The sequence below is a fragment of the Eublepharis macularius genome, chromosome 11 (assembly GCF_028583425.1).
Source record: "Eublepharis macularius isolate TG4126 chromosome 11, MPM_Emac_v1.0, whole genome shotgun sequence".
NCBI classification, from domain to species: Eukaryota; Metazoa; Chordata; class Lepidosauria; order Squamata; family Eublepharidae; genus Eublepharis; species Eublepharis macularius.
In genome coordinates, this window is record NC_072800.1 from 35,135,420 (window position 1) to 35,162,930 (window position 27,511).

Below are 27,511 nucleotides of genomic sequence, written 5' to 3' on the forward strand. Positions count from 1 at the left end.
CAAATAAATGCCAGACATAGATGGATTTTTATAGGGAATAGAGTGTGCTATATTAAGTATTATTCCCATTTTCAATTCTGGCACTTTTGCTTGGTTGCAGAAAAAGGAATGACTTAGCTGTACAAAAGAGTCCCAGTAAGGAAGCAGCCTGTGTCACATTTATATTGGGCTGAAAGCATTGTTTCCAAAACAAACTTAAAAAACAAACAAACAGAAAATGATAACAACTAACTAAAATATCTCCTTTGGATAAACCAGATTTTGAACTTAAAACATGGTGCTTCAAAGTTGTGTAGGGAGAACCTAATGGAAGCAGCAGTTGATTTGTAGAGCTTCCTGATTTGCTTTCCCCTAAATCTGACTCAAATATTTGTCCTGGGAGGCATAGCAGGGACTTTCAGTATTACTCTCAAGACGGGGCCATGGAGGATTTTAACAGATAAAATGAGCATCTCTATGAGGCACCGACACAACCAGGTACTAGTGTTATGCCTTTGACCAGCACCTGCTGAATGTAGCCATGATGACTACTGCCATCTGTTGCAGCAGCATTTTGCCCCAGCCAACATAAAACAGTTTAATGAAATCAAAGAAGCTATATTTCTAAAATATATTCCACACTAACTGGAAAGCAAATGCTCTCTGAACACTTCCAACATTTTTTGTCATTAAAATACAATAAACATATTGTGCTATGTAAAATGTTGCACTCTTTTTTCATTTCTTCTATGTTACCTTTCTGGATATAAGGGAATCTTGCTTTTCCAACAGGATTCTAGTGGGCACATGTTTAGTAGCAGTGCATTAACCAACACTTGATGGAGTTCCCAGTTCCTAAATTGTGTTTTTTTCCTAAGAATGTCACTGGGCGATCTGCATTCAGACCTGCCAGCATCAAAGCTCCCATGGCTATGAAGAACCTCTAGTTCAGATTACATCCTTATATAGGCAGCAGTATTTGACAAGAGAGCTTGAAATGATTGAAAGGGTATGTAGTAGGAAGTAGTAGCGTAAAAAACCTCGTATCATCTTTCCCAAATTATAATGTTGAACTAGGGTTGCCAGTTCCTGCTACCCTCCCCCCCCTGGGGGGGAGCTGGCATTTACCTTGTACTCCCCCAAGTCTTTGCACAAAGTGTATATACGCTGCGCTCCCAGTGCTTGCACAATGATGTCACTTCCTGGAGTGACATCATTGTGCAGGCCCCGGGAGTGCTCCCAAGCTTCGTGCCAGGCTAATTTGGGACCCAAACTGAGCCCAATCAGCCAACGCAAAGCCCAGGAACACTCCCAGAGCCTGTGTAATGATATCACTCCTGTGCTGTGCCAGGAGCAAGTCCTGGGAGGCTCGTTCCTAAGTCCTTTCTCCCACTGGCCAGGTGGCAGTGGGAGGAGGCTGGGACCAGGGGATCTCCCACCCCCACCAGGGGAACATCAGCCCTATGTTGAACTTTGTCACTGATTCAGCCCTTCGAAGCCCCAGCTGAAATTAGCCCCATTTATAGACAGGTTTAAGTGATTAGCCATGTAATCCCTAGGAAGAGTTACTACAATCTAAGCCTGTGGAAACCCATGGACTTGTATTGGAGTTAACTCTGCATAGGATTGCACTGCACATCAGATTTGTATTTAGCCTTAATTGGGGGAAACTATCATTTAGATTTGAGGAGGCAGAAGTATGAACTTGGACATGTCCTCTAGAGATCATGGGGGAAAGAGCGTCATTGGAAAAATTGCCAGGAAAATGTGGTCCCTTGCTTGCCTGTTACCTCTGCTGGGAAAAAAAATAATTTCACAAGATGAATATTGAGCTCCAGGGCAAATAGGAACATTCATCTGTCTAGGCTACATACAGCTTGGAAATATGTCTTGTTAAATTTATCTAGTTATTAGTTTGTTCACTGTGTTCCAAGATGACAGTGTTGAAAAGTCTGCTTGGAGAACAAGTTTTAACCTTTTGATAGGCATTAGGCACTCCAATAGCAACATGTCTGTCTGTCATCAAAATCAGTAAAAAAGAAGCAAGTAAAGAAAATGCAAGAATATGAAGGATTTCAAATATACACATGTAGCCTAAAAGCCCAGGCGTGCTTACAAACTGTAGATGAATACTGATTTTTCACCGTACTAAGTTCAGACTGCACATGAGATAATTCCCCTCTTCATTAGAAAGACACCTTGTCCATAGAAAACTAGCATGTCAGGATGAAAGTCCATAACCTAGCCTTCTCCTTGACAACTAGTTTTTTTTTTATAGCTTGGTCTTCTTTAGCATAGCAGAACATTTAGTAACAAGTTACCACCTGCAAGTCTGAAGTAGTTCATATAAGATACAGATTTACCAATTTATCTGTTGCCTGTGAGCATGAAGCATAAGCATTGTTGGGTCTGAGGGTAATTTTTTCCTAAATAAGTAAATATCCCTTCTATGTGAATTCCTCTTATTCATTATAAATTTTGAAATGCTGTGTCGTTGAGACATATTAAAATTATTAACATGAAGTAAAAATCACGATACAATCCAGTGGCAACTGAAATAACTGATGCCTTTAAAGGAAAAGAGATCAAATTATCCAGTGGGCACATTATTGAACCCATATTATCACAATTTAATTGTTTAGTTAGAGAATGTTCCGTGAATTTAATGGGGTTTCTATGAGGAGCATTCCCCAATACATTGAAGAGACTATACAGCATCTAGGCATGTGCAGTTCTGCATGGGGGTACTGGAATATCTGTGAGCTGATTAAGTGTAAATTGTCATTTCAGGCAATTTGAGAATCCAGCATTAATGGGTCTTCCTTGGTGTAAGTAGTCGATTATTTACCCTCCAAGGAACATTTTCCAGCTTCTTAAACAGCTTAACACAGATTAATAGCTTGTAAAAATCAGATGAATCCACTAATGGATTACAAGCACCGATGTGTGATAATATCAATGAAATGTACATTTCATACATAAGAGTAATCTGCTGAAAAACAAATTTACATTGATGGATTTACAAGTCAATGGGACAGCGATGTCTTTTAAAAAATAAGCATTCTTTACTTAACTGGCTAGAGGAGTGAAGCCTAAATCACTTTTACAAAAGTGGTAGAAAACATTAGTTTAAACAACCCTCACCCTGTTTTAAGGGCATACTTCAAGTAGTTTCTATGTCCAAACCCAGTAACATTTCAATATAAATTTGTTTCTCAGTAGCCTGACTGTATGCATAAACTGATAATTTCATTGATATTATCTCACTGAAGGCTTGTGACCGATTATGTTGGTTTTATCAATTTGGTTTAGACAACGGTGCTAAACTAAGTGGAAAGTGCCAGGGATCTTGAGCCGTGTTCTGCAGCAGGCAGTCCTTAATACCCTATGCCACCACAACTTCCTGCAAAAAGAGTGAGCCGCTGGAAATATGAGAATCTGCAGACATCTGGAAGAAGGTTGTCAATGGCTCTCTTGTTTATACAAGGGACCAAGAAGGTTTCCCCTGGCCCTAAAAGTGTCTGGCCAGTATTATCTCTAAAGTAAAGAACAAGTTGTTAACAGATTGCTGCGCAGCCCCCTCCCCTGTGACAGCCACCACCCATCTCAGATGCCATTTTGCTTCTGAGCAGATCAGAGACCGCAAACTTCTGCTTACCAGAGGCTGGGGCAGGCAATGACAGTGAATGGTTCATGGCTCTTTCATTCATGCCCTGCTGTTGAGCATTCCGGAGCATCTGATTGGCCACCACTGGAGACAGGATACTAGGCAAAGTGGACCTTTCCTCGTTTCCAGCAAGGCGGTTGTTGTCTTCTGATGTTTTTCAAATAACTTTGCTAAGAGAAATAATGCTTGCATATTGAGAAGGAGATGTTTGCACAAGAGGATGGACTAGATCTGATTCTTTTCTGATATGTGTCTTTTGGCTTGGGCTGTTTTGCATGATTCTTGCTTTGTTTTCATTAGCAGAGAACACATTATGCCATCCAAATGAATTATTCAGTTTCATACAAGAAATGGTTTTCACTCCGGGGCTTGTGTTTTCACAGGTGCAGTGGGAGTGCATAAACCCCAAATACAAAGTAAAGAAGAAGAATTACAAGAACTCGGGCATCGTCATTCTTAATCTGTGCAAGGTGCTGTCATTGAAACAATTTCCTGTAATTAAAATTTAAACATTTTTTTTAAAAAAAAATTAGATGCCAAACCAAGAACACAGTTGAGGAAAGGAAGCTGGAGTCAGCAGTGCACATTTTGCAGACATTTTTGTGTAAAAATAAATACGTTGAAGCATATTGCAGAAGGTTAAGCATGGTGAGAGACTCCCAAAAGCAGCATAACAGATGATGTTGCTAATTCAGGGAAGATCAACATTTTCATAGGGATGACAGCTGCTGTATAGAGATGTGGCTGTTGACCCTTCCAGCAGCTCCATTCTATTCCCTATATGTACACAAAGACAAATATTTGCTTACTGGAAGTAATACCAGTATTCTGCTTGCGTTTTAAATTCATTACAATGGAACAAAACCTGCATTGCTAACCAGCAAAAGAAATGCATTTCAATGTGTGCTCATAATTCTATTGATCAGTATCCCTGCGGTTGCACTCCAACCACTAAGGCCACTTCTACATGGGGGTGATTCCCTGTTTTGCTCTCATTGCTTTCTTCTCTCACCCTTCATTTCCTTCTTGTCTCCAGCAGACTTTTTGCCATTTTTTCTTTCTTTTGGCACTAGGAATATCACTACAGTGTTAGGACACTATAGAAATATATCTGCTGCTGTTTTAAAAAATTGCTGGCCAATAACTTGTCAGCTGTAGGGGGGAGGGTGACATGTGCATGGAGAAATTACTCCAGATGAGGGTGGAGAGGTGCAAAAATCCACACCTTCCCATCCACACTTTCCCCAAACCCACTTCCCATCTGATCTTTCAGGAAAGAACGTACCCAAGCAGGTTTGGGGAAACCCTCAGAGGAGCCAGGAAAAACCCATTTATGCCTTCTAAAATATTTGATAATGGGAAGGGAAAGAAAACTGCCATCCAAAGGAAAGAGGTTTTTACAAAGAAGCTGAGGAGTGGTTGCCTAGCAGTGGGACAGTTGGGGGATGGTAATTGGGGAATGGCAGCTGGAAGACCTGAGGAGAAGGAAGGATCTGGGAGAGGGACGTCCAAGAAGAGAGATCCTTGAGGGGGGGGAGGTGAGACAAACAGTGACCCTTTCTGAGAAAGCGTCTCCTCTGTAATGAGGAATAAAGAAGCCATAAAGAAGACATTCTCCATCCTGCTTCTACACTTCCTTGGAGTGTGTGAGTGGGAGCTTAAAAACTGGAACTAAAGTACTCACTCATTGTGGATTTGGGGCTTCTTAATTTATTATACATGACAGCAGTGTTCATTTGAAACTCCAAGTTTTATTTCCCTCATTTACTTCTCCCTCACCTTAAAATAATACTTTTATTTATGCAAACAGCAGTTCAGGATTAAATGGAGCAGCCATACTCTTGTGACCAGTGACCTAGCCCTTTTTAGACTAAAAAAGGGTTACACCCAGAAAGGGGATGACAGTGTCATGTGGAAGCCACAAAAAGAATCACTGCAGTTGGGGGAGACTCCAGTGGAAAACCCACAGTGTGTGGGACCACAGAGTCAAATCAGATAAGATGTTGGGAGATCTGTAACTGGATCTTTGCCATGTTTTGATTGGGCTGTTTGTTGCTGGCCAGGGTCCTGATTCAGAACAAAACTGTGGCATGGTGGGAAAAGGAGTTGAACCCTTCCTGTCATGACAAGATCCCCTATCTGCAGGCCTCTTTCAGATAAGCTGGCCTGTGATCCACTTTTCTAATAGTGCCCTGGGAAAGCAGGGAAGATAGAGCTATAAAGCCAACAGGGCGGGGGGAATCACACCTCTTTGGAATGTTTGTTTTTTTAACTGATAAAAACCTGTCATACTGGGAGAGATGAAGGAGGTGGTTGTCCTAAGGTGAAGCTGAGAAGGTCCTAGAGGCAGGTGTGTGTCTATCCTCCCCCCACCCCCTGCTGCCAAGGATAAACACCCATCCCAGTAAGGGATGTCCAGGTCTGTTTGGTAGGGCTCAGGGTATAGTTGCAGATTAGACCCTTGCCTTTTATTTCTTTTGTATTAGCTGCAACCCTGGTTTATGGTAATCTCCTATATACTGGGTGCTCTGTTTCTTTCTCCATATCTTTTATATTCTTCTGTAAACCATTAACGCGCTTTCTTTAGTTAAGCTGTGTCCTTGTCCGTAGGCCTTCTGTTAGAACCCCAACAACCAGGAGGAAGGAAGAATCCCCCTCCCACAATACTTGCATCCTTCAGTCATCCACCCTATGCTGTGATTAGTCCTGCACAGGCAAAGAGATGTTGCCTATCCTTTTTTTTTGTTCTTTCCAGACAGAGTTTTGATCAACAAAAACAATTGCAGTTCTGCTCTGAATCCAGACCCCCATATAACCTTTAAAAAACACTAGGAAAATCTGGTCACAAATCTCTATGCCGTGGCTGGGTTTTTTGCACCTTAGATTCTGAATTGCAAAGAATGGTTTGAGGATCTGGGACAAAATCTGCCATCAAGCTCTTCCATGTGTGCCTTCACTGAAAGAAATGGGAGTATACAATAGCAGCCATTCCCATCTGTTACAGTAGGGTCTGTGCAGGAGACTTCCCTGTGGATTGTTCTCTTGGGCTTTAAAATCTTGGGTACTATTTACAAAACTGTAAAAAGACTGCAGCATTGTTTGTGATTCACTGCACAATTTATGGAAGCATTACACCTTTCTCCATTGATTTCAATGGGCTTTGAAGGTTGCAACTCTGTTTAGGAATGCACTGTTGGTTAGTGAGACTGGATACTAATGAAATATGGCCATCCGTAAATGGATTATAATTTCATAGGAAATCATTGTGAGTGAATAAGGGCAATTCCACACGCCGCGGCATAGGGCTATACTTGCGCAACAATGGCATCTTCCTGGCACGATTTTTGATGTCATCGCGCCTCGATGATGCTCTCGAGGCACGATGATGTCAGAAATTGCACTGGGAAGATGCCCTTGTTGCACGAGTATAGCTCTATGCCAGGATGTGCGGAATTGCCTTAAGTTGGAAATTGCACAATATCATGTCAGCATGCTTTTTTAAAACGGCAAGAGATATTTTGCTGTGAAAGCACAATGAGAGAGAACACTTCCAAATGCCCTTTGACTTCACTACCACTTTATGTATGTTGACTGTCTAGAAAGGGAAGGATGCCAAATCAAAGATATTTCTGGCATCTTCCACTGCTATCCCATTCCATTCCTCTTTTTCTAATGCTCTCTAACCAACGGCAAGCAGGAATACAAGAGTGCCGGCACCACAGCTATTGCATGGCTCATAACATTATTAATGACCACCCTTCTCTTATATATGCCCATGTCCCAGTTCAATAAAGTGAGAGAATCCTGAGGGAAACATTGTGATAGGGCTTAAGTTGGAGGTGGTTCCCTACAGTGACATGAAGAGGTATGTATCCCATGTGCTATCACTGAACCACAAGCCATTGCCTATGATGAGCAGCATGTAGAGTGGTGTCATCTTCCGTCTCTTTGTAAAATAAGTTCCATTATTCTTAGCAATAACATGGGAGGAAAAAAAGCTATCCTCTCTCTAATACATAGCCATAAAGGCTTGGGGAGGGGTGATTAATGCTTTCTTTGGTTTTACGTAAAATTTCTTTAAAGAAGTCCCTTGCAGTACAGAAAGAAGTACTTAAGAGTATGCCATTTTCATCTGAGTTTCTCTCATATTTCCAGATTCACAAGATGCATTCATTCTTAGACTACATCATGGGTGGCTGCCAAATACAGTTTACAGTAAGTGATTTTTAACTGGAGATAGAACCCTTTCACAATGCCAGATACTGTATTTACTCAAATACAAGACTAAGTCCTCCCCCCCCACCCCCGGTATGCCATCAAGAAAAAAAGAGGTTGTCTTACATTCATATAAAAGTTACAGTTATGTCCAGTAATAATTGTGTGTTTGTGTGTGTGTGTTTAACATGGGCGGGGGGGGGGGGGTCATCTTACATTCACGGTCATCTCCCTTTTGAGTAAAGGAGGTATTTCTTCACATGTGGGATAAGTATATGAACTCCCATGCTGCTATTAATGTTGTTGTTCTTGTTTGTTGTTAGCCTTTTAAAGGAAAAATGGATAATTTTTCTTTAAAAGGAACATGATTGTCCCGTAAGCGTAATTTTGAACTATAAACCTGTGCAGAGGTAAAAGGGTTAAATTCCTTCTTCCCCAACTGTGCAGTCTTGATATGAATTAGATGGCTACAGTTTATCTACATTGAGATCATAGCCTCTGCAAAGGCATAAAATATTTTTAAAGCCCTGTGGCTTAAAGTTCATTCACATGATTCCAGGTAGCAAATTTTAAAAACCAGTGATTGTGCAAGAGTTGTGACAAGACAAAAAGATGCATCATAGTTCCGAAGGATTCTTAGAACTGAGTAAGAATCGGCCTCTGTACAAACAGTCCTTCTGGGAGCCCAGGTGCAAGAGTTCTGAAGTTACTCCTAACTCAGCCCACTCTCTTTTTGTTTTCAAATTAATTACGTTTCCATTGAGTTTGAGCAGCATGTAGACAATACGATGCAGCTGTGATCTGAAAGGCCATTTGATAGGGGAGGGAAGCGAAGATGCTAAGCATGGGTTTGTGAACAAAAAGCTATGGTATGATGTACCTGCTAATTTGAAGAGCTAATGAGAGCTTTTTTAGTACCACGCTGTGTGTACTAAGGATGCTCTGCACATCCTTTGCGAGCACATCATTTTTGGCTAGAAGGAACATCTCTGGTAAATAAAAACCAAATCTGTTTGTCCTCATGACCTCATTTTTTTGGAGGGGTAGAACCTCGAACCATCCCATTTGGGGCAGCATGCAAGGCAGAAACAGCGAATGCGGGCTATACGGGAAGAGTTTCCAGGTTGACCAAAGCCATTGTGTGATGACAAAAAAAGGACAAAAAAATCCCACTCTGCCTTAATGGTGCAGGATTCTTATGGGAAACTTTACACCTAGATCTGTACAATGGTGATATACAAGTGAGACACCCACCAGAACTCACTGCTGTCCCATTCTTTCCACACTTCGCCCACCCTTACCCCTGCTTCCTGCTGTTAGCTTCAGCTCTAGTTCTTCTCTCTCCTCTCTCTTCCCTCTAAATTTCTTTGTTTCCCTCCCTTTCACCTTATTTTTTGCTTCATTCTCCCCTGCTTGCCTCTTCTGATGCGTCCCAGTTCTCCTCCTTTCCTCACAGCCCCTGTATCTTCTCCTCTCTCCACATGCCGTCTCTACTTCTCTAATTTTTACTGCTCCATTTCATCCCTCCCCCCAGAGCTTCCATTTTCCCCTCCCACCCCTTTCTGGTATTTACGGTTGCCTAGAAACCCCAAAATGGCTGCTGAGATCATACAAGACTATATCACAAGGTTCCAGATGCCAGTTTGAGGTTGCTAAGCAACCCCATATAATATTACCAAGACCCTCTGCCTCAGATAAAGTGTTGCATGGAATTTGTTGGTGGGATTTGTAGTCCTTTTTCTATGCATTTACTGAAACATCATTCACTGGATGCACTGACAAGGATCCTAAACCCTTCAGCAAATTCCATATTACTCTATAGTTGAAGTGCAGGTGGGGGGTGGGGAGGCGCTTTGTCAGTTTAATATGGGATTGCTTAGCAGCCCCAAAATGGCGGCCAAGAGCTCAAGAAGCAATGTTGTGTTATCTTGCCTGCATTCTGTTTTTTTTATTTTAATTGCAGAGTTGCAGTATCTGCACAAAACACCCTGATGGCTTATGTTGTTATTGTTTTTAAATCTTTTGTTTTAAAAGCTGGGATTTTCCTGCAAACTTGGGAGTTTCTACAGGTTTGCAGAAAACTTGGTGTTAACTTGGAGGCTACCCATTGGAAATACAATGGTGTTAACTTGGAGGCTACCCATTGGAAAGACATATAATATGGAGGAAATCCCCAGGCTAACCTGGTCCAGGCTAGCTCAATCCAGAACCTAAGCAGCATTGGCCCTGCTCAGTTCATGGATGGGAGACCATCAAGGAAGTCCAAGGTTGCTACACAGAGGCAGGCAATGGCAAATCACCTTTGTTCATCTCTTGCCTTGAAAATCCTGTGGGGTCACCATAACTTTGCTGTGACTTGATAGCACTATACACATATAGAAGAAACGGTCAAGGGGATTCAAGGGCAAGGGGAGCACCCCTAAATCTATCAGGGGGTTATGGTCTTAGGTTAAAAAAAGTCTGGCAGGTTTTATAACATTTGTGACTTTTGCATTTGTGACTTTTACAGTAGGTAAGAAGCATCTCAAATGATTTTGCTTTATCCATTCTTTTCACAGGAAAAGCAGTCTCTACCTCAGACCTCATTAATAAATGAAACTATTAAAACATACAAATGTCTTTTAAATTAGATATAGCTACCCCCAGCTGCAAAGATATTGCATCAGTGAACTTTTTCTTTGCTTTCCTCCATCTTATTTGAACAGGATTGAATATACTGATGGTTATCTATGTATACTGCATGTCTCACTATGTAGTTGCATATCAGTATGAACCTACTTAAGGTATCAAATTTCAGTCTGGTTTATTATATTTATTACAATATTTCCCTTTTAAGAAAGGAAGTAACCTCAAAGCAGTTCATGCTATAACATCTTCAAAACAGAGTACATCCACACATCTGATTATTTGCAGAGTTGCAAAGCCTTCCATGCTTTCTGCCTAAATTACCGGTAGAATTTTCTTTATTTAAACTATAAACCATAACATAATAGCTATAAACTATAAACAATAAACATAGAGAATAAGAAAAAACACAACATTCTAAACATAAGATACACCAACAATACATATATCTATATAATTAAAAATAAAAAAATAAAAATTACACTACAGGTTGAGTTCTGATTTTCTCCGCGACAAGTATATATCATTTCTAGAGTCACACTTATTCTAGATTAGTCACAAAACCCCTCTTTTTTCTATTGTTCATGTTTCTTAATCCATAAATCCAGATGTCATCAAATCCTTGTTATCCATTTCATGCAAAAAGTCTATAAACGGTTTCCATTCAGTCAAGAAGTTAACTAATGTCCTTTCTCTAATCAATGCAGTAAGTTTTGCCATTGACACAAACTCCAAAACTTTTGTCCACCATTCCTCCACTGTAGGCAATGTTGGAGTTTTCCACTTTTGTGCATAAAGTACTCTTGTCGCCATAACTTAGTATAAAAACAAAGTTCTAAAGCTTTTTCCCCACTGGCTGTCCATTATTCCCAACAGAAAAGTCTCTGGTTTCAGCTGAATTTGCTTTCTGCCTAAATTAAGTTATAATATCATGTAAAGGATAAATAACACCATGCAGTAAACATGGACTGCAGCATCTATTGATCATTTTGGTCTATGAAAACAATAGTATAATTTTACCTAGGTCATACAATAAGTTATCAAACAATCTGCAAAAAATCTTTCTAAAACCATTTCTATTTTCCAGAAGCATGAGATTTTCTTTGGGATCCCATTCATTCAATCTGATTTTTGGCATGACCTTTGGGTTGAGACATTCTCTTTTCTTGATACCTATTCATAAAACTGCAGCAAAATAACCTTTATTAAAAACTTAAGATAAAAATGTAGCATTCGACAAGCTATAGTTATCAAATTAATTGATTCCTCATGGGAAATCTCTACTTTTAATAAGTCTTTCAATATTGAGTGAGGGGACATAGGGAGACACCCTCAGATACATTGGCTGGATCCTCACTTCTCCCTGTATGTAATGGAGTTTTTCTGCCTCCCCTGAAGCTCACTGATCTCCATGAAATGCTGCTCCTGGGAGATAAGGGATCCTTAGGATGGACATTTATCCAACCAATTCTGTTTCTTTTCCTAATCTTCGAAGAGGTTTATTCATTGTAACTCTTCATTCTGCCCACTGGGGCCCCTCAAACTGGGAGATACAAAAAAAATGTACCATTGCCACAAAAGTTCTGGATCTGAAATAGAAAACCCAAATGGTAACACTGGACTATCGCAGCAGCATTACTAAAAGAAACTACATGGATGATAATACACAAAGGACAACATTGTGATCAATGAGAAACTTTTTTGCTATTCATCCATAAACATGTTTTTATTGTTTGCAGTGTTGCATTTTACTCCCTTTGTATTATTCCAGTTCATGCAGTCATACCATTTGTCTTGTGTGTTTCTTCTGGTTCACTGAGAATATTCCACAATGATGTAGTCCAGTATTCACTGAGCTAGAAAACACTGAGAAATCCCTCCCCCCTCTAAGTAAAAAAAAAAGAAGAAACGATTTCTGAAAGGTTAAGTGAAGCTTGTTTTACTGCCAGATGCCTCTCACTTCTCAAAAAAATAAGGGCATAGTGTTGCAGCTCCCAAAATCTGTTCAAAGCTCATTAGATCTGCCTCATGGCTTACCTTCCGGCTCTCTACCATCTGTAAAAAAACAAAAAGTGGGAGATGGTTAATTAGCTTATATAATTATCTGAGTAAGGACAATGCAATATGAATTACTACTATTACCATAATCATAACAAAGTTGAAGCTATGGTGATAAAATGCATGTAAGCATCTGAAACTGTCTGGAGTACATATATACATGTGTGTGTGTATTTTTGGTACAGAACATTTTAATTTTGCAATGGTTTTGTGCTAGACAGATGTGTTAACCTGAAAGCACCTGAGTGTGGGAGATTAAATTAAGCTCTGATTGCCTAGAACTTATAATTAGACAAATGAACATTGTAATATAATTGGAATAGACAGTGTGTTTCATTTGTTTTACTGTGATAAGTTTTGTTGAAACAAATAACCCTAAACTGTAATTTTATTCAGGTATATTGAGATGTGATTAAATTTGCATTTTGTTTTGGAAATTACTCCCAAATACCCTGTAAGGTGGATGAGCCCTGTGGCACAGAGTGGTAAGCGGCGGTACTGCAGCCCAAGCTCTGCTCGCAACCTGAGTTCGATCCTGGCGGAAGCCGGGTTCAAGTAGCTGGCTCAAGGTTGACTCAGCCTTCCATCCTTCCGAGGTCGGTAAAATGAGTACCCAGTTTCCTGGGGGTAAAGTGTAGATGACTGGGGAAGGCAATGGCAAACCACCCCGTAAAAAGTCTGCCAAGAAAACGTCATGATGATGCAACATCCCCCCATGGGTCAGTAATGACTTGGTGCTTGCACAGGGGACTACCTTTACTTTTTTTACCCTGTAAGGTGTTGTAGGGAACCTACAAGTATAATGTCATAACCATACCTAGCCTCTTCAAGTTGGATGGAAGGAGTTCTTTCCCTTCAGCAAAAAGCCTTTCTTCATCACAAGAAGATTTCTCACTTTGTGGGAGAGAATCCTTCAGTCTCGATGTTTATAGAGCACTGCAACTCAAAGTGATGGTCCCGGGAAAGGGGGCAGTCTGTAACCCATCAGCTGCTGGTCCACAGCAAGTTCAGGAAACAATCGCATAATTTTAAAATCCCACAGGAATTCCACCAAGAATTATTATCAGTCAATAATGTCACCAATAACATCAGTTTTCAGCCACATATAATATTGATAATTATGCCATAGCACTACAGTACATACGTATCTTCATACATATTACATTTACCCCCTCCCCCACCCCAAAACAAAAAGTCTAAACTATTTTCTGTACCTTTTCCTTCTTGCCTAGCACCACCAAGGTTGGGACAGGCAGTGCTATGGCTCAGTGAGCTGACCCATCCAGGGTCCAGGCTATCCAGCACCTCAGTGAGGCGACCTGCCCCGGGGCCGGCCACCACCGCTGTTCAGCAAGGACTCTGCTTGTACAAATCTATATACATTTGTCATTTGGAACAATCTTTTCAATCTTTTTAAATGTATATTATTTTTGTTAACATCTTTATTCATTGAGATTTAAAATAACTAAAATAATATTTTCTTGGATTATAAATAATCATCGTTTCATACTATCTGCATGTACACACAGCCTTTTGGTCAATCTTCAACATATTTAAATGGGAACATCTCTATGAGTGCAATACATTTGTTATGCACACTCCAAATCCAATTAATACAGTGAAGAATGTTAGCTTTTCTGATCTGATGTGCTATGTGCCTATGCAGGTATGATAATAATATGGTACAAAGGTGGTACCACCAGTTCCTGGCACACTGGAAAAAACCTGCAGGTCCACCACATCAGATAGTGTGAGAAGCACTGGTTTAGAGTGCTTAGGTGGACATCAGGTGAAGTTGAACTACAGTTCAGCTCTGCATCTTGCCATAAATGTCTTTCAAACAGCCTTTGAACAGGAAAGAACCCAAACCCTGTCTCGTCCAATTCCTACAAAGTATTCGTTCGTTCGTTCGTTCATTCATACTCTGCCTTTCTCCCCAATGGGAACCCAAAGCAGCTTACATCATTCTCCTCTCCTCCATTTTATGCTCATAACAATCATTTTCATTATTATTACCATTTGATCAGATAGGAATTTCAGGCAAACAAGTGAAGCAGTGTGCTAGAAAATGGCCAAGCATTATTTCTCTGAGTGTGGGACAAACTTATAAAACCTATACATATAATCTCATGAGTTGTGAAAGAAAAAAAATGTCTATTTTATTTCTGAAATGCCATATCTATACCAGCTCATGTTAATGTCCCTGCTATCAACAGTCCATGAAGTCCCAAACCTGTGGAGGGAGGTTTATGGTGGGTGGTAGTGTGTAAGGGGTTCACGAAGGCATATAACTGAGAAGCTATATGTAGAAATCTTTTTTAGATACTTATGCAGAGATTTGCTAATCACGTTTTTGTAGCCAGCATGGTTTTCCTTTTCCCCCTTCTGTTTGCTTTTTTATATTTTTATGTTTTGCACTAATAAAATAATTTTAAAAATTTAAAAAAATTAAAAATATATAGCTGAGAAGCTGTACAACTTTTTCTTCTGCTCTTTCTTTTCCAGGTAGCCATAGATTTTACAGCTTCCAATGGTGACCCCCGGAACAGCTGTTCTCTTCACTATATCCACCCCTATCAACCGAATGAATACTTAAAGGCACTAGTAGCTGTTGGGGAGATCTGCCAAGACTATGACAGGTGAAAGATAACCGCCTTTGTTCTAACATGGCTTTCTAAAGAGCACTCAGATACTGTAATAAACTTCGTAATTCTTGGTGGCTTTTCTGCAGTTCTGCATCTATTTCTTTAACAATTTCTAAGAGTTCTTGCAATGGAGTTCTGTGTATGGCTTCAGGTAAGACTCAAGCCTAAACTGGATCTATTGAGATCTAGATTGCACATTTCCTTTCCTGCTCACAAATCAAGTTCAGAAATTTAGGTTCCCAGTTCCAGGATCCCAACCACTGACTTGAAATTTCTACTGTATCCACTCCTCCAACTTACCTCTGCCCCTGCTGCTATCACATTGATGTCTTAAATGTAATGTACATGAGTCTAACCCCCATTTGTATTTATATACATAAGAGGACCCTTGCTGGATCAGACCAGTTGTCCAACGGGTCGAGCATTCTGTTTCCAACAGTGGCCAATCAGATGCCCTGGAAGACCTCAAGTAGCAGCACAGGGCCCAAAATTACTCCGTTGTCCCCCCCCCCCCACAACTGGTATTCAGAAGTATAGTGCCTCTGAATAGAGGTTCCATTTAGCTATCACTAGTAGGTATTAATGGATTTGAATTTGTATAATTCCTTTATAAAGCAATCTAAGCTAGAGGCAATGATATCTGGTAGCAGTGAGTTCCACAGGCTAGTTATGCATTGTCTTAAAGAAATACTTCCTTTGTTTCAGCCTGAATCTACTGCTTATCAGCTTCAACAGGTGCCCCAGAGTTCTAGTATTCTGGGAGAGGGCTCTATCCACTCTTTCAAGCCCCATGCATATGTTTTAAAACCTCTTCACATCTTATGTACAGTGTTGTCGGGGGCAGAAGGAAACCTTCAGGTCTGCGGCTGGAACTACCTGAGAATATGTGTGCTTTAAAACAGTAGCTTTTCCAGTCTTGGTCCCAAAGCTTCTCCTTTGAAGTTCAAATCTCTATCAGATAGCCTTACCTGATTCAATCAGAGTTTAACTCATTGTAAATAGAGTGGACTAATGAAGTTTCAGGCATTCTGTTTTCTCTATGAAAAGTGGTTGTGTAAAGCTTATTTATTCACACACTGCTTAACAATATGAATCCTGCATACAGACCAATGTCATTGATTTCAAGTCTTGCATCAATTGGATCTTTCTGCATTCCTTGATTAGTGTTACAGCCTCTACTGGATGGACAGATCAAGGTTCTGTTATCTTCTCTCAGGGTACCCCTTCAGAGCAGAGAGATGTTATTCCCCATGCATTCCTGAAATGTATGGCGGCATATGGCAAAGATGGAACCATGAACATGTTTACCCAGACAGAAATGTCAGCTATCATATTGACAGTGAGTGCCTTGTCAGCCTGATGCTGATTATGCCTTCTGGATCATTCTTGAGGCATTTACTGTTGTCTTCCATGTAGTACACTACAGGGTGCAGTAATTAGCTTGCTTCAAAGGACCGCTATTTGCATGGTAATGAAACCTTCTTTCAAAGGCAAGTGAAGGAGTTGAGTGGAACACTGTGTTAGAGTAGCATAAATGGGACTCCTGTAAATTGGAAAGAAATCCCCCGAGAATGTGCCATTCTGTGTGTGCCAGCAAAGGGCCAGAGTAAGAACTGATTACTATTGAATGCCTTTGCTCCTTCTTTTGTCCATACAACCATATGGTGCGTTTATCATCCTAAGAATTACATTTTCCAGTCAATAAAAAAGTTCTCAGTTTTTAAAACTCCTGCCACCAAGAAGGTGTCTTGGTTAGGAAAAGGAGCACAGAGCATCCTGGGTAAAGTTATAACAATGGCTTATCCTGTGATGTCGTTGTGACTGTGCTTTGCTTCATTTGCATACTTTTTCTTCGAGCTGCTACCACTTTCCTCTCTATTTCTTGCTCATACATATAATATATAATAAATTTAAGAAAGTGTAGCAATGAGTATTAATCAGCAATAACAAAGACAAAGTGACAAAATTTCCCATTTGTTGATGAAACTTGACAGTGGAATTAAAAAATCAGAGGAGCATATGAGTTTCTTAACATGCGCGCCTAAACATGCCAGTTGATCAACTTGCAATTAGTCTTATTTAGTGTGTTTTCTTGGCAGGCTTTATGCTACACAATAATGTGGGCTCAACCTGTCTTTAGGGAAGGGATGTTTGATTTTTATTTGTCTGTTTTTGGTTTTTATGACCTTCTTCCCAAAGAAAAGTACTGGGGTGTGGGGGCAAATAAATTATACATTATTACATGAAGAAAATTATTTCAGAGGCAGTGTTAGTCTAGTTTGGCTGTAAAAAACGGGAATCTTGTGGCACCTTAAAGATTCGCAAGTATCTGGAGTTTTTTAAAATTCTAGCATCAGCTTTCCCTGAACTGGGGCCCACTTCATCAGCTTCTGGTGAAACAAACTGTAGTTCATAAATGCTTTTGCTGGGAAAAACTTCATATTTAAGGTGTCACAAAACTCATGTTTATTTAGGTGAAGAGGGAACTTATTTATTCATATTTATTCTGATAAGACTTCTTGCCTGATATAAAATGAAAAGAGTAGAGCTTTTCTCATTTCCAAATTGTACCAAATTTGTGGTAGATTGTGTTAGCAGTATTTATTAAAAACATTTCTGTGCTACCTTTCCATCCAATTCAGGGTCCCCAAGGTAGCAAATGTTTTTTAAAAAAAAATATTAAAAATTTCAGACATTAAAAAGCATTTAAAATACAAATGAATATAAAATATTTAATACAATTAAATAAAACATGATATAAGCGCATAAAACAGAGAGTGGAAGTTGAATGAGAATTAGTGAGGGAGTGCCAAGCAAAACAAAAACACTCTCTGGTGGTAGCAACAATAATGGGAAACATACAAATCTCCCTGTGGAGGGAGTTCCGAAGATTCAGTGTCGCAACATAGAGTCTCTCTACACGTTACTAAGTACCCAGGAGGATGCTCAAGTGCAGAATTGTATGTGTAGTTCACAATTCACGTGCAGGCTGTTCTTGCTCAGTGCATGTGGAATGCTGCTTTCATGCTGCTTTCACGGGAGCTCCCTTTGTGTGACTGCATCTGCAAGTGATTCTGAAGGGCAAAGCACCAATTCAGCTCCATTTTTGCTGTGTACATTACCAATTTACATTTTTGTAAGGTGTGAGAAGGTGTCAAGATCTGCATTTGAATGAATGGATGTGGGGGAAACTGGAATACTTTTAGCATTTGAGGAGGAACTGATATGAAACGTGTGAATGTACTCATGGGGAGCAAACTGAAGTGTGATTGTGCAATCGAGTGCATGGAAAGTTGGAGGGGGGGACGCATGAAATGAGGTTCACTTGAGCATCCCTAGGTGCCTAGTAACGTATAGAAAGACTCTGAGAAGGCCCTTTCTCAGGTTGCCACCTATCTAGGTTCAGGGAACATGGGCACTAGAGGTGGGCACAAACTGGAAAAAAATGAACTGCGTGGTTTGTGGTTTGTCGTATTTCACAAATCATGAACTGCCTCGAACTTTGCCCAGTTCGCAAACCAGTTTGTTTAGTTCATGCAAACATCACTTCCAGGGGCGTTCCCAGGGCATTCCCAAGGTCAGCAGAAGTCCCTCCCCTCCATTGCCTAGGAAACAGATTGATCAGTGCCAGGCTGTCTGCAGTGACGAACCAAAAAACAAACCAAATGAACCAGCCTAAAGTTCGTCGCAGTTCGTGGGAAATGTGCTCTGATGAACCGCTGGTTCACAAAGCACGAACCGGACCAGTTCGGGAAGCATAAACCAGACCGGTTCGTGACAAATTTTGGTTTGTATTTTGGTTCGTGCCCATCTCTAGTGGGTACCCGAAACATGGAATGATATGGTCCCTATGACCCACTCCAGTCTGTGTTCTGGACACAGTTTTCTGTACCAACTGTAGCTTCTGGACAGTCTTCAAGGGTAGCCCCACACAGAGCATATTGTATTAATCTAATCTAAATGTTACCAGGGAATATACTACAGTGTCAAGAACTTTCCTGTCCAGGAATGGTTGCAGCAGGCTTACCAGCCAAAGCTGATGAAAGGTGCCCAGGCTGCTACTGCCACCTATTTATTTACCAGGAGGTCTGGGTCCAGCAAACCTCCTAGCTGATCCACTGAAAAGTCACGAAATATTCACCAGCATTCTAAATTGTGATGAGTTTTACCTGTTCCAGAATGTTGACAATATCGTAAGACAGCTAATGTGAAAAAACTCAGAACTTAAATTTAGCTTAGCGATATACCTTGTACATGGCTTAGGTGTGCTGTTGATGAGGAAGGAGTACAGAAAGGAGATGAAGACTGAATTGTGTTCAAAATTATTGTACATTGTTTCTACGGATGTAGAACAAGCAGCTTAAAGTTTTTATCTGATCATGCCAATTAACTTGATTAAATATGAAAAGATCAGTGACTTTGCTAAATAACAACCACTACATCTCTCTCTTTTTGTTCTCCCCTCATTTATTACTGGCCTTGATATTTTTAACTAGGTGTTTACTGTATTTTTGTGCTTAGCTTACATATTTGAGAATTTGTTTGTGAGCTTTGTGGGAAGCAGAGTGGTTTCTTTTAAGGTTTATCAGTGAAATATATGGGTAGGTAAGCTATTTGCATTCAGCTTCTTCAGTTAATTCATTAATAGATGCTTCTCCATGTTTACCTTCAGGGTATATGTATTCCCCATTTTCATTAGTTATTCTTCTTGTAGGTAAGATAACTTGCAGTTTCTCCTTGCTCTTACAGCACAATTATAGAAACACATTTCTTCATAGTCAGCAGATTCCACTTCCCCAAAGCACCTCAGGAACAATTTGTAAAACATGTTTTAATGTAAAACTGACAGAGCAGTAATTAAAGCTAGTTCATATATTTTAATCTCTTTTTTTAAAAAACATTTATCATGCAATGTAGAAATCTGCCACCGTTGAGAGACCAAGCTACACAACAGCTATCTCATCTCAGTACATTTTTGCAGTATCTGTAGGTGTATTTTAATTATGAAGAATGAAAGTGAGATGATGCACTTGAAAGTAGCCATGCATTATGGGAAAGACATCGCAAAATGTGCTGTTAGTGGGAACATGGTGATGTTTTCACCTTCCAAAGAGAAGGTTCATGTGGGCTGGGCTTGGAGTGAATCTCAGCAGTAGCTATCCGACTGGGAGTTCTAGCCTGCACAGAGCATAGAGGCTTTTTGCTGGGGAGTGGGGGATGAGCAGCCATCAGGTTTACATGTTCCCTAACCTACCCAGCTTCTGCCCCCCCCACCAGTTTCAAATGTTATTCAGCTGGTAGGACCAGGGATGTACAGACCAGCATATCTTTGGTTCTTTAATGTTTGGTTCTTTAAGGCCTTTAAGGTTTGGTTCTTTAAGGTCAAATCTCATCGATTCTTCTATGCTAGTATAACCTCAGTTTTGTGCTTTTCTAAAACATCTGTTCGTTTAGCCATCAGATTTGATTTTTCTTTTCTTTTCGGGATGAAAATGTGTTCTTCTATGTGGAAGGATTTTGTTTTAAATCCCTTCTGCTTTTTACCTATCATATTTTATCCCACTAGGAACTGAACGTTTTTTTAAATTGATAAATGAGATCTAACTTCTTAAAAATCAGCAGTTGCCCTTCATGCACACACCTTTCCCCTTCTTTCAACTGGATAAGGTCACCTCCACTAATCTTCCATAAATACTTTCCAGAACAGTTAACACTCAGTAAAATAAAATCAGCCAACTCTTCTAAGCCATTAACCAAACAAAGGCATGATCAGCTGGTAGCAATACAAATATTACAGATCAAAACTTAGTGTGAACTCTTGAAGAGCTCGTTATCTTCACAAACCTTTGAAGATTGTGTTATATCACCTATTACTGCTGTTGAATTATCACTGTGCTTATCTCACATGCATTTGAACTATATATAGAACTGTCACCATCTGAACTTCTTTCAGGTCCACTGTTTTTGTTTTTCTGCTTTATAAAAATGAATGTGGGATGTGCGTCAGGGTTATTAATCTCAAGGTGGGGTGTGTTTTCGGTGGCTAGTAGAGATGGGCACGAAACGAACCACAGAACAAAATTCCGAACTGAACAGCTGGTTCATTTTCAAAGAAACGTGTTCTGCGGATCTGCATTTTTACGGAACAAATGACTTTTCCTACTGTTCCATTCCGATCTATTGCTGGTTCAGGAAGCCAGACACTTTGCACCATTCAATCCATTGCCCAGGCAATGGTGGCAGTCTTTTGGTTGCCCCCAATCTGAGGCCTCCACGCTTGATTGGCAGCTGTCCCTGCAAACTCAAGAGCTCCCACTCCAACCCATCCAGCCAAGAAAAGGGCCAGCCCCTCAAAGTAGCTGCCAGCAGACTCTCCAGTTTTTGCCACTGCAAAGAGAAAATGACAGAAAGGGGGGGGACCCATAGATCAGGCCTTTCCCGGGGTTCAGTCTCTCTGAAACTTGGGGGGGTCTTTAGAGGACAGTGAGGACTATGTCTCCTGCAAATGTGGTATTGTACATTGGGAAGATCAGTTTGTAGCCCCTCAAAGTAGCTTCCAGCAGACATTCCAGTTTTTGCCACTGTGAAGAGAAAATGACAGGAGGGGGGACTCATGAATCATGCCTTTCCCAAGGTTCAATCTCTCTGAAACTTGGGGGGTCTTTAGAGGACAGTGAGGATTAGGTCGCCTGCAAATTTGGTGGTTATTGGACATTGGGAATGTCTTGTTTAGTTTGGCTGTGAGCATGAAGGTGCCCATTCTGGGTTCCCTCAAACCTCGAAGCTCAAACTGGTTCAGAACCAGCTCAAGCTTGGCCAATTCGAGGTTCGTGTTCTGTGAAAATGAACAAACCACAAACCACGTGGTTCGTTTTTTCCCATTCTGTGCCCATGTCTAGTGGCTAGCCATGTTGGTCTGCAGTAGAACAGCAGGATTTGAGTCCAATGGCACCTTACAGACCATCAATATTTTCAAATCTTTTAATTTCAAAGGTGCTACTGGAAACAAATCCCAGGGTGGGGCAGAGTTCTCCAGGAATTACAAATGATCTCTAGAATACAAATATCCCTTTCCCTGGAGGAAATGGCATCTTTGGAGAGCAGAGACTATGGTATATGATAACCTGTTGCCAGCCTCCAGGTGGTGGCTAGATATCTCCCAGAATTACAACTGATCTCCAGGCAACAGAGATCAGGTCTGCTGCAGAAAATGGCAGCCTTGGAAGATGGAGTCTGTGGTATTATACCCATCTGAAATTTCTCCCTTCTCCAAATCCTGCCCTCCCCAGGCTCCACCCCCAAAACTCCAGGAATTTCCCAACTTGAAGCTGGCAACTTTATGATAGCGGCTAACAGAAATGGAAACTGTAGAGTAGGGTTCCCAATTTGCTACCCTTGGATGCCCCATGGCAGCTGCCAGTACTTCCCCTGGTGCCTGCCAAGCTTTTCAGAAAACAAGCAGCTCCTTTGTAAGGGAAGGTTTATTATTGGCTGCCCTCATTCAAATGAAGGGTTTTCTATGGGTGCAATAGCAGCAGCTGCTGAAGGATCAGGAGTTCTTGTCAACATTCAGGTTTGTGGTTCCATTCCCCTTCAGATTTTACTTATTTTTATTCTCCCTTATCTTTCCCCCTTCCTTCCTCTGGGCTTTCTTTCTTTCTTTTTATTTCCCTTCTGCAATTCTTTTGCAAAGTGAACAGAGAGGTATTGTATTTGGCTCCACCTCCTGTGGCAGCCATTTTGGGGTTGCACTCACCATCCTCTCTCAAAATTCCAAAGATTCCCACAGGTTCAGTAAAAAGACTCTTGCCTTGGGAGTGATATGACATTCCCACTGAGCTTACTCCCCTCCCCAAACTCTACCCTCCCCTGGCACTGCCCCCAAATCTCCAGGAATTTCCCAAGCTAGAGTTGGCAATTCATGTGTGTGTTTTTAGGTTTGGTACAGAATAAGATTCCATTGTTGCTTTATCACCTAAGTAAATACACCAAAGTTGCTGTACAATTTTGCTCTCGTGCATGAATAATTGGGGCCTCTGGTATTTTAACGGGTTCCACTTTAAAATGGGTGACTAAATCCTGTTCTGATTCCTCTTTGGTAGAACACAAGAGTTTTCAGTCTTCTTGATCTCTTTTTGTGCTTAGTCTCTCTCTACGTACCAGTTCCTGATTATTAAACAGGATTTCCCTCTTTCCATGAGCACAATCAAAGAAAAGGCAGTAGGTGATTAACATAAAATTAAATTTCACTACCTACATTGTTTCCCACACTGCTTGTAAAGAACGTTTCATTAACATGTAAAATATGCTAGCCCCTTATTTCTGAGACTGACTGTCAGTATGTCATAATGTGACAATACAAAGCACTGCATTTTACATAGGAAGTGCATTGCATAGGAGTCGCATTCTACAGAGGGTAACAGTCACATACGATAGGAAAGCACTTGTTTTATATCTGTATGAGTGAATATTCTTTCATCCTTTATGGCTATTATACATTATGATCTGGCTATATTTGTTTTCTGTCCCTTTCCTAGGTATGGGATTGAAAATAATGTGACCAACATTATGATGAGCTTGTATAAGTCTTTGGTGTGGTCACATTTGAAATATTGTATACAGTTCTGGTTGCACTATCTGGAAAATTATATCATAGCACAGGAAACAATAAAAAAGAACTGTTATGATCAATGGGTTGAAGCACCTTCCTTAGGAAGAAATTCAAAATAGTTTGGGGCCTTTTTATTTGGAAAAAGTGGTATCTAAGACAACAGGGCATGGGAGAAGTTTATAAAATTATATATTGTGGGAGGAAAGTAGACAGAGAGAGCTTTTTTTCCTTTCCCATGTTACTCAAACTTTGGGTAACCCAATGACTCCGATAAGCAAAAGATGCAGGAACAGATTAAAAATATATTTTCTCATACATGTCCTAATTAGTCTGTTGAAATAGCTGCCACAAGATGGTTGCTAGATGGCTTTGAGAGGAAATTAACAAGTTTGAGGAAGATGGCTCTCCTAACAGCTGTTAGCCATGGTGCGGGATCTGCAGATTCAAAGGAAGTATGTCCTTAATATCAGCTGCTGGTGGGAGGTGGTAATGGAAGGGCAGGGCTTTTGCCTCCACAGGCTTCCTGGGTTTGTGGGCTGCCTGGTGGCATCTGGTTGACTGTTGTGGGAGAAAGAATGCTTGACTTAGATTGACCTTTGTCTTGAGCAGAGCTTTCCATGTGTTTTAAATACAGTCCAGTATTCAGCTTATAAAGTTGCAATTCAGTGCACACTTACTTGACAGTAAATCCCACTGAGTTCAATGGAACTTATTACATTTTACCACACTGCATGTTGTCATGGATCTGGAGAGAAATAAAGAACAGTTGCTAAATTTGACTAAGATCATAGAAGATGTCTTTACACACAGAAACAGGGCTAGCCTGGCACCTCAGCTAGACAGGCCAAGAAGAGAGCCTGGAGGCCCAGAATAGAACAACCTTCTAGAGGGGCATGAAGCAAAGGAGTAACACAGTTGTATGGCCTTATGTAGATTAGAAGAGCCGTCTAACCTCTAAAGGTGCCCGGCTGCAGAGCACATCTGAGAATGGCAGGAATTTCTAACTTCACAGAAGGATAGATTCAAGGATAGATGTATTGATTGAGGGCCAAAAGATATTCATATATATGTGAAACTTGTAATCACTTATTTTACGCAGACTTCTTTAAGTTAAAAAGTACCAAGAATGAACTTAGAGGCACAGTTAATTATTGTCAAGAGATGGTTCTGAATATGAGAAGTTGAATTGATTGGGAGCTTCTTCTTAGAAGAGGCTTTCTTGGACTCATGTAACTGTTCTCTTTTAATGATCTATGCGGGAGGGAAGGCAGCAAGGCATAGCCCAATCTTGTCAGATCTTAGAAGCTAAGCGGGGTTGGTACTTCGATGGGCGACCTCCAAGGAAGGCTCTGCAGAGGAAGGCTCTAGCAAGCCATCTCTCCTTTTCACTTCCCTTGACAGCCCCTTGCTGGGGTCGCCATAAATTGATTGTGACTTGACAGCACCTACACAATTATCTATGTAGTTATAATGGATGGTATGATTTTTTGTTAATTAAGGAAATATTTAGAATGCTGAATAATCATAATAAAGGCTTAGAATGGAAGCAGAGATTCTATAATTGTATTTACTTGTGTACCTCTTGCCAAGTATTAATAAATAATTTGGTATAAAAGAACTAACTAGATGCTTAGGGCTTCTTAAGTGAACACCTGGATTGGAATCAGGCCTGACCAAAACCATCCAGAGCGATGTCTTCTTCCTGAGATACATGACCACATTGCCTTTTGCAGACAAAATGACAATCACAGGTAGTGCATTCTCCCCGTATGCTTGGAAAAACGTAACAACTGAAAAGAACTGTAGTCAATTACATGCTTGAGCTAACTCAATTCTTCTGCTCAATAATGTTTTCATGAACAAATCAAATAGATTTAATGTAACATAACATTATATGTTACCATTTGTGTTTTGATTTCAGTGATAAAATGTTCCCAGTTTATGGTTTTGGAGCCAGGATACCTCCGGACTATAAAGTAGGTGTACAGGTGAATCTTTCTCATTCTTTTAGTGTGCATATAGCATACTGTGTGGGTTTCTGGAAAGAAATTACTAGTGCAGCAGAACATTGAAGGCCATGGAGAGCAAGTGGAAAATCAGAACTCAGCAGGAAAGGGGGAATGAGTGGCTAAGACAATTTTAGCATTACCTGAGATGCTTGGAACTCTGAGTCTCTCTGCTAAAATTACATAACTATATGCTTAACTGGGAGTTGCAAACCCCTTTGTGCCAATGAAGATAGTTTGAAGGCCTTTGACATGTCACATGACATTACCAAGTAGCAGAATTCTCATGCCACTCAATTTGCCTTCCTGTTGATACAAAATTTATTTTTAGAAGATTATATGTTTGATATTTAGGTTGGGTGTCCATGGTTCTAAAGTAGGAAAGGGCAGACTTTATGTTTCTGGGAGTGACTTGATTTTTTTTCAAGAATCATGGGTTGGGTGTCCATGGTTCTAAAGTAGGAAAGGGCAGACTTTATGTTTCTGGGAGTGACTTGATTTTTTTTCAAGAATCATGGGAGCTACCAGTCACACAATGGTGGCCGAGTAGGTGGCACCAGTCACACAATGGTAGTTTGTACACTAATTACAGAGTTTCAGGACAGGTCTGCAGTGCTCAGGTGGGAAAAAAAACTCTTCTCTGTTGTTTTCCCAAAACAAACCAACACTGCCAACCCCAATTCTAGTTTTTCCTGCAAGGGAAAGAGATACAGTTACTTCTATGCTTTTCCATGTTAAATAACAGCTTTGATTTAGGGGGAAAGAATCAATGGCACACTTGTTTCCCATCGAGTACAGGGTACAAATGTGCATATGTGACGAAGGAGGCGGGAAAGTGGATGGGAAAGAGTGCTTTTCCCATCCAGAGGAAGGGTCTATGTGTGCATGTGCCTCCTTCACCTTTGCATGGAAGGAAAAGAGGACAGAAACTGCAGTGGTAGCTTTAAAGGGAAGCATAAGTAAGTCATTAGTGCAGCACTGGACCCTGACATGGATAGCCCAGGAGAGCCTGATCTTGTCAGATCTCAGAAGCCTTGGTTAGTAATTGGATGGGAGACCTCCAACGAAGACCAGGTTGCAGAGGCAGGCAATGGCAAACCACTTATGTTAGTTTCTTGCCATGAAAACCCCACCAGGGGTCCCCATAAGTCAACTATGACTTGAGGGCACTCACCACCACCAGAGCAGCACTGGAGGAGGGGCAGAGAGCTACTTGTAATTGCTTGGAGCGTGACTAGTCACTCTCAAAAGGTCTTCTGCCTACTCCTTTTCTAAAGGACAGAATTAAGGTCATTGTTAGGAGAAATATGTTTGTGAATGCATTGGAATGAGCTATCAATGTATTTGTGATTCAAGGAACAGGATACAGGAGTGTAGTGCTCCTGAGAAAGAACTGGGCACAAGATGGCTGGGATAGAACATTGTACAAATTTGAAAAAACAGAGAGAGTAGTAATTTGAAATTTGACTCTTTCTTTTTAACTTGAAAAACATGTCACTGGAGGGATATGTACTCATCTAAGGCCAATATGTGCCCACAAACATTTACAGGAATGCTAACTTACATATATAAGCAAATATATTCTGGAATTAGCTTGCCACAAACTGGGACTGTGGAGAATGGGGCACTATAATAACCATAATTAATTTGGCTAGCGTCTCCAAGCCAAGATCTAGAAAAAAACCCTTCCTTCTTTAGTGATTCA

General features: G+C 40.6%; 1 protein-coding gene across 1 annotated transcript in view; it reads left to right on the forward strand.

Moving 5' to 3' along the window:
• CPNE4 (copine 4) overlaps nt 1-27,511 on the forward strand; it is a 197,303-nt gene that overhangs the window by 155,350 nt on the left and 14,442 nt on the right. The window contains exons 8-11 of the mRNA XM_054991399.1: nt 4,030-4,116; nt 7,802-7,861; nt 15,050-15,183; nt 25,722-25,776. Coding sequence (XP_054847374.1) covers nt 4,030-4,116; nt 7,802-7,861; nt 15,050-15,183; nt 25,722-25,776 — 336 coding nt within the window. The remainder of the gene's footprint in view (nt 1-4,029; nt 4,117-7,801; nt 7,862-15,049; nt 15,184-25,721; nt 25,777-27,511) is intronic.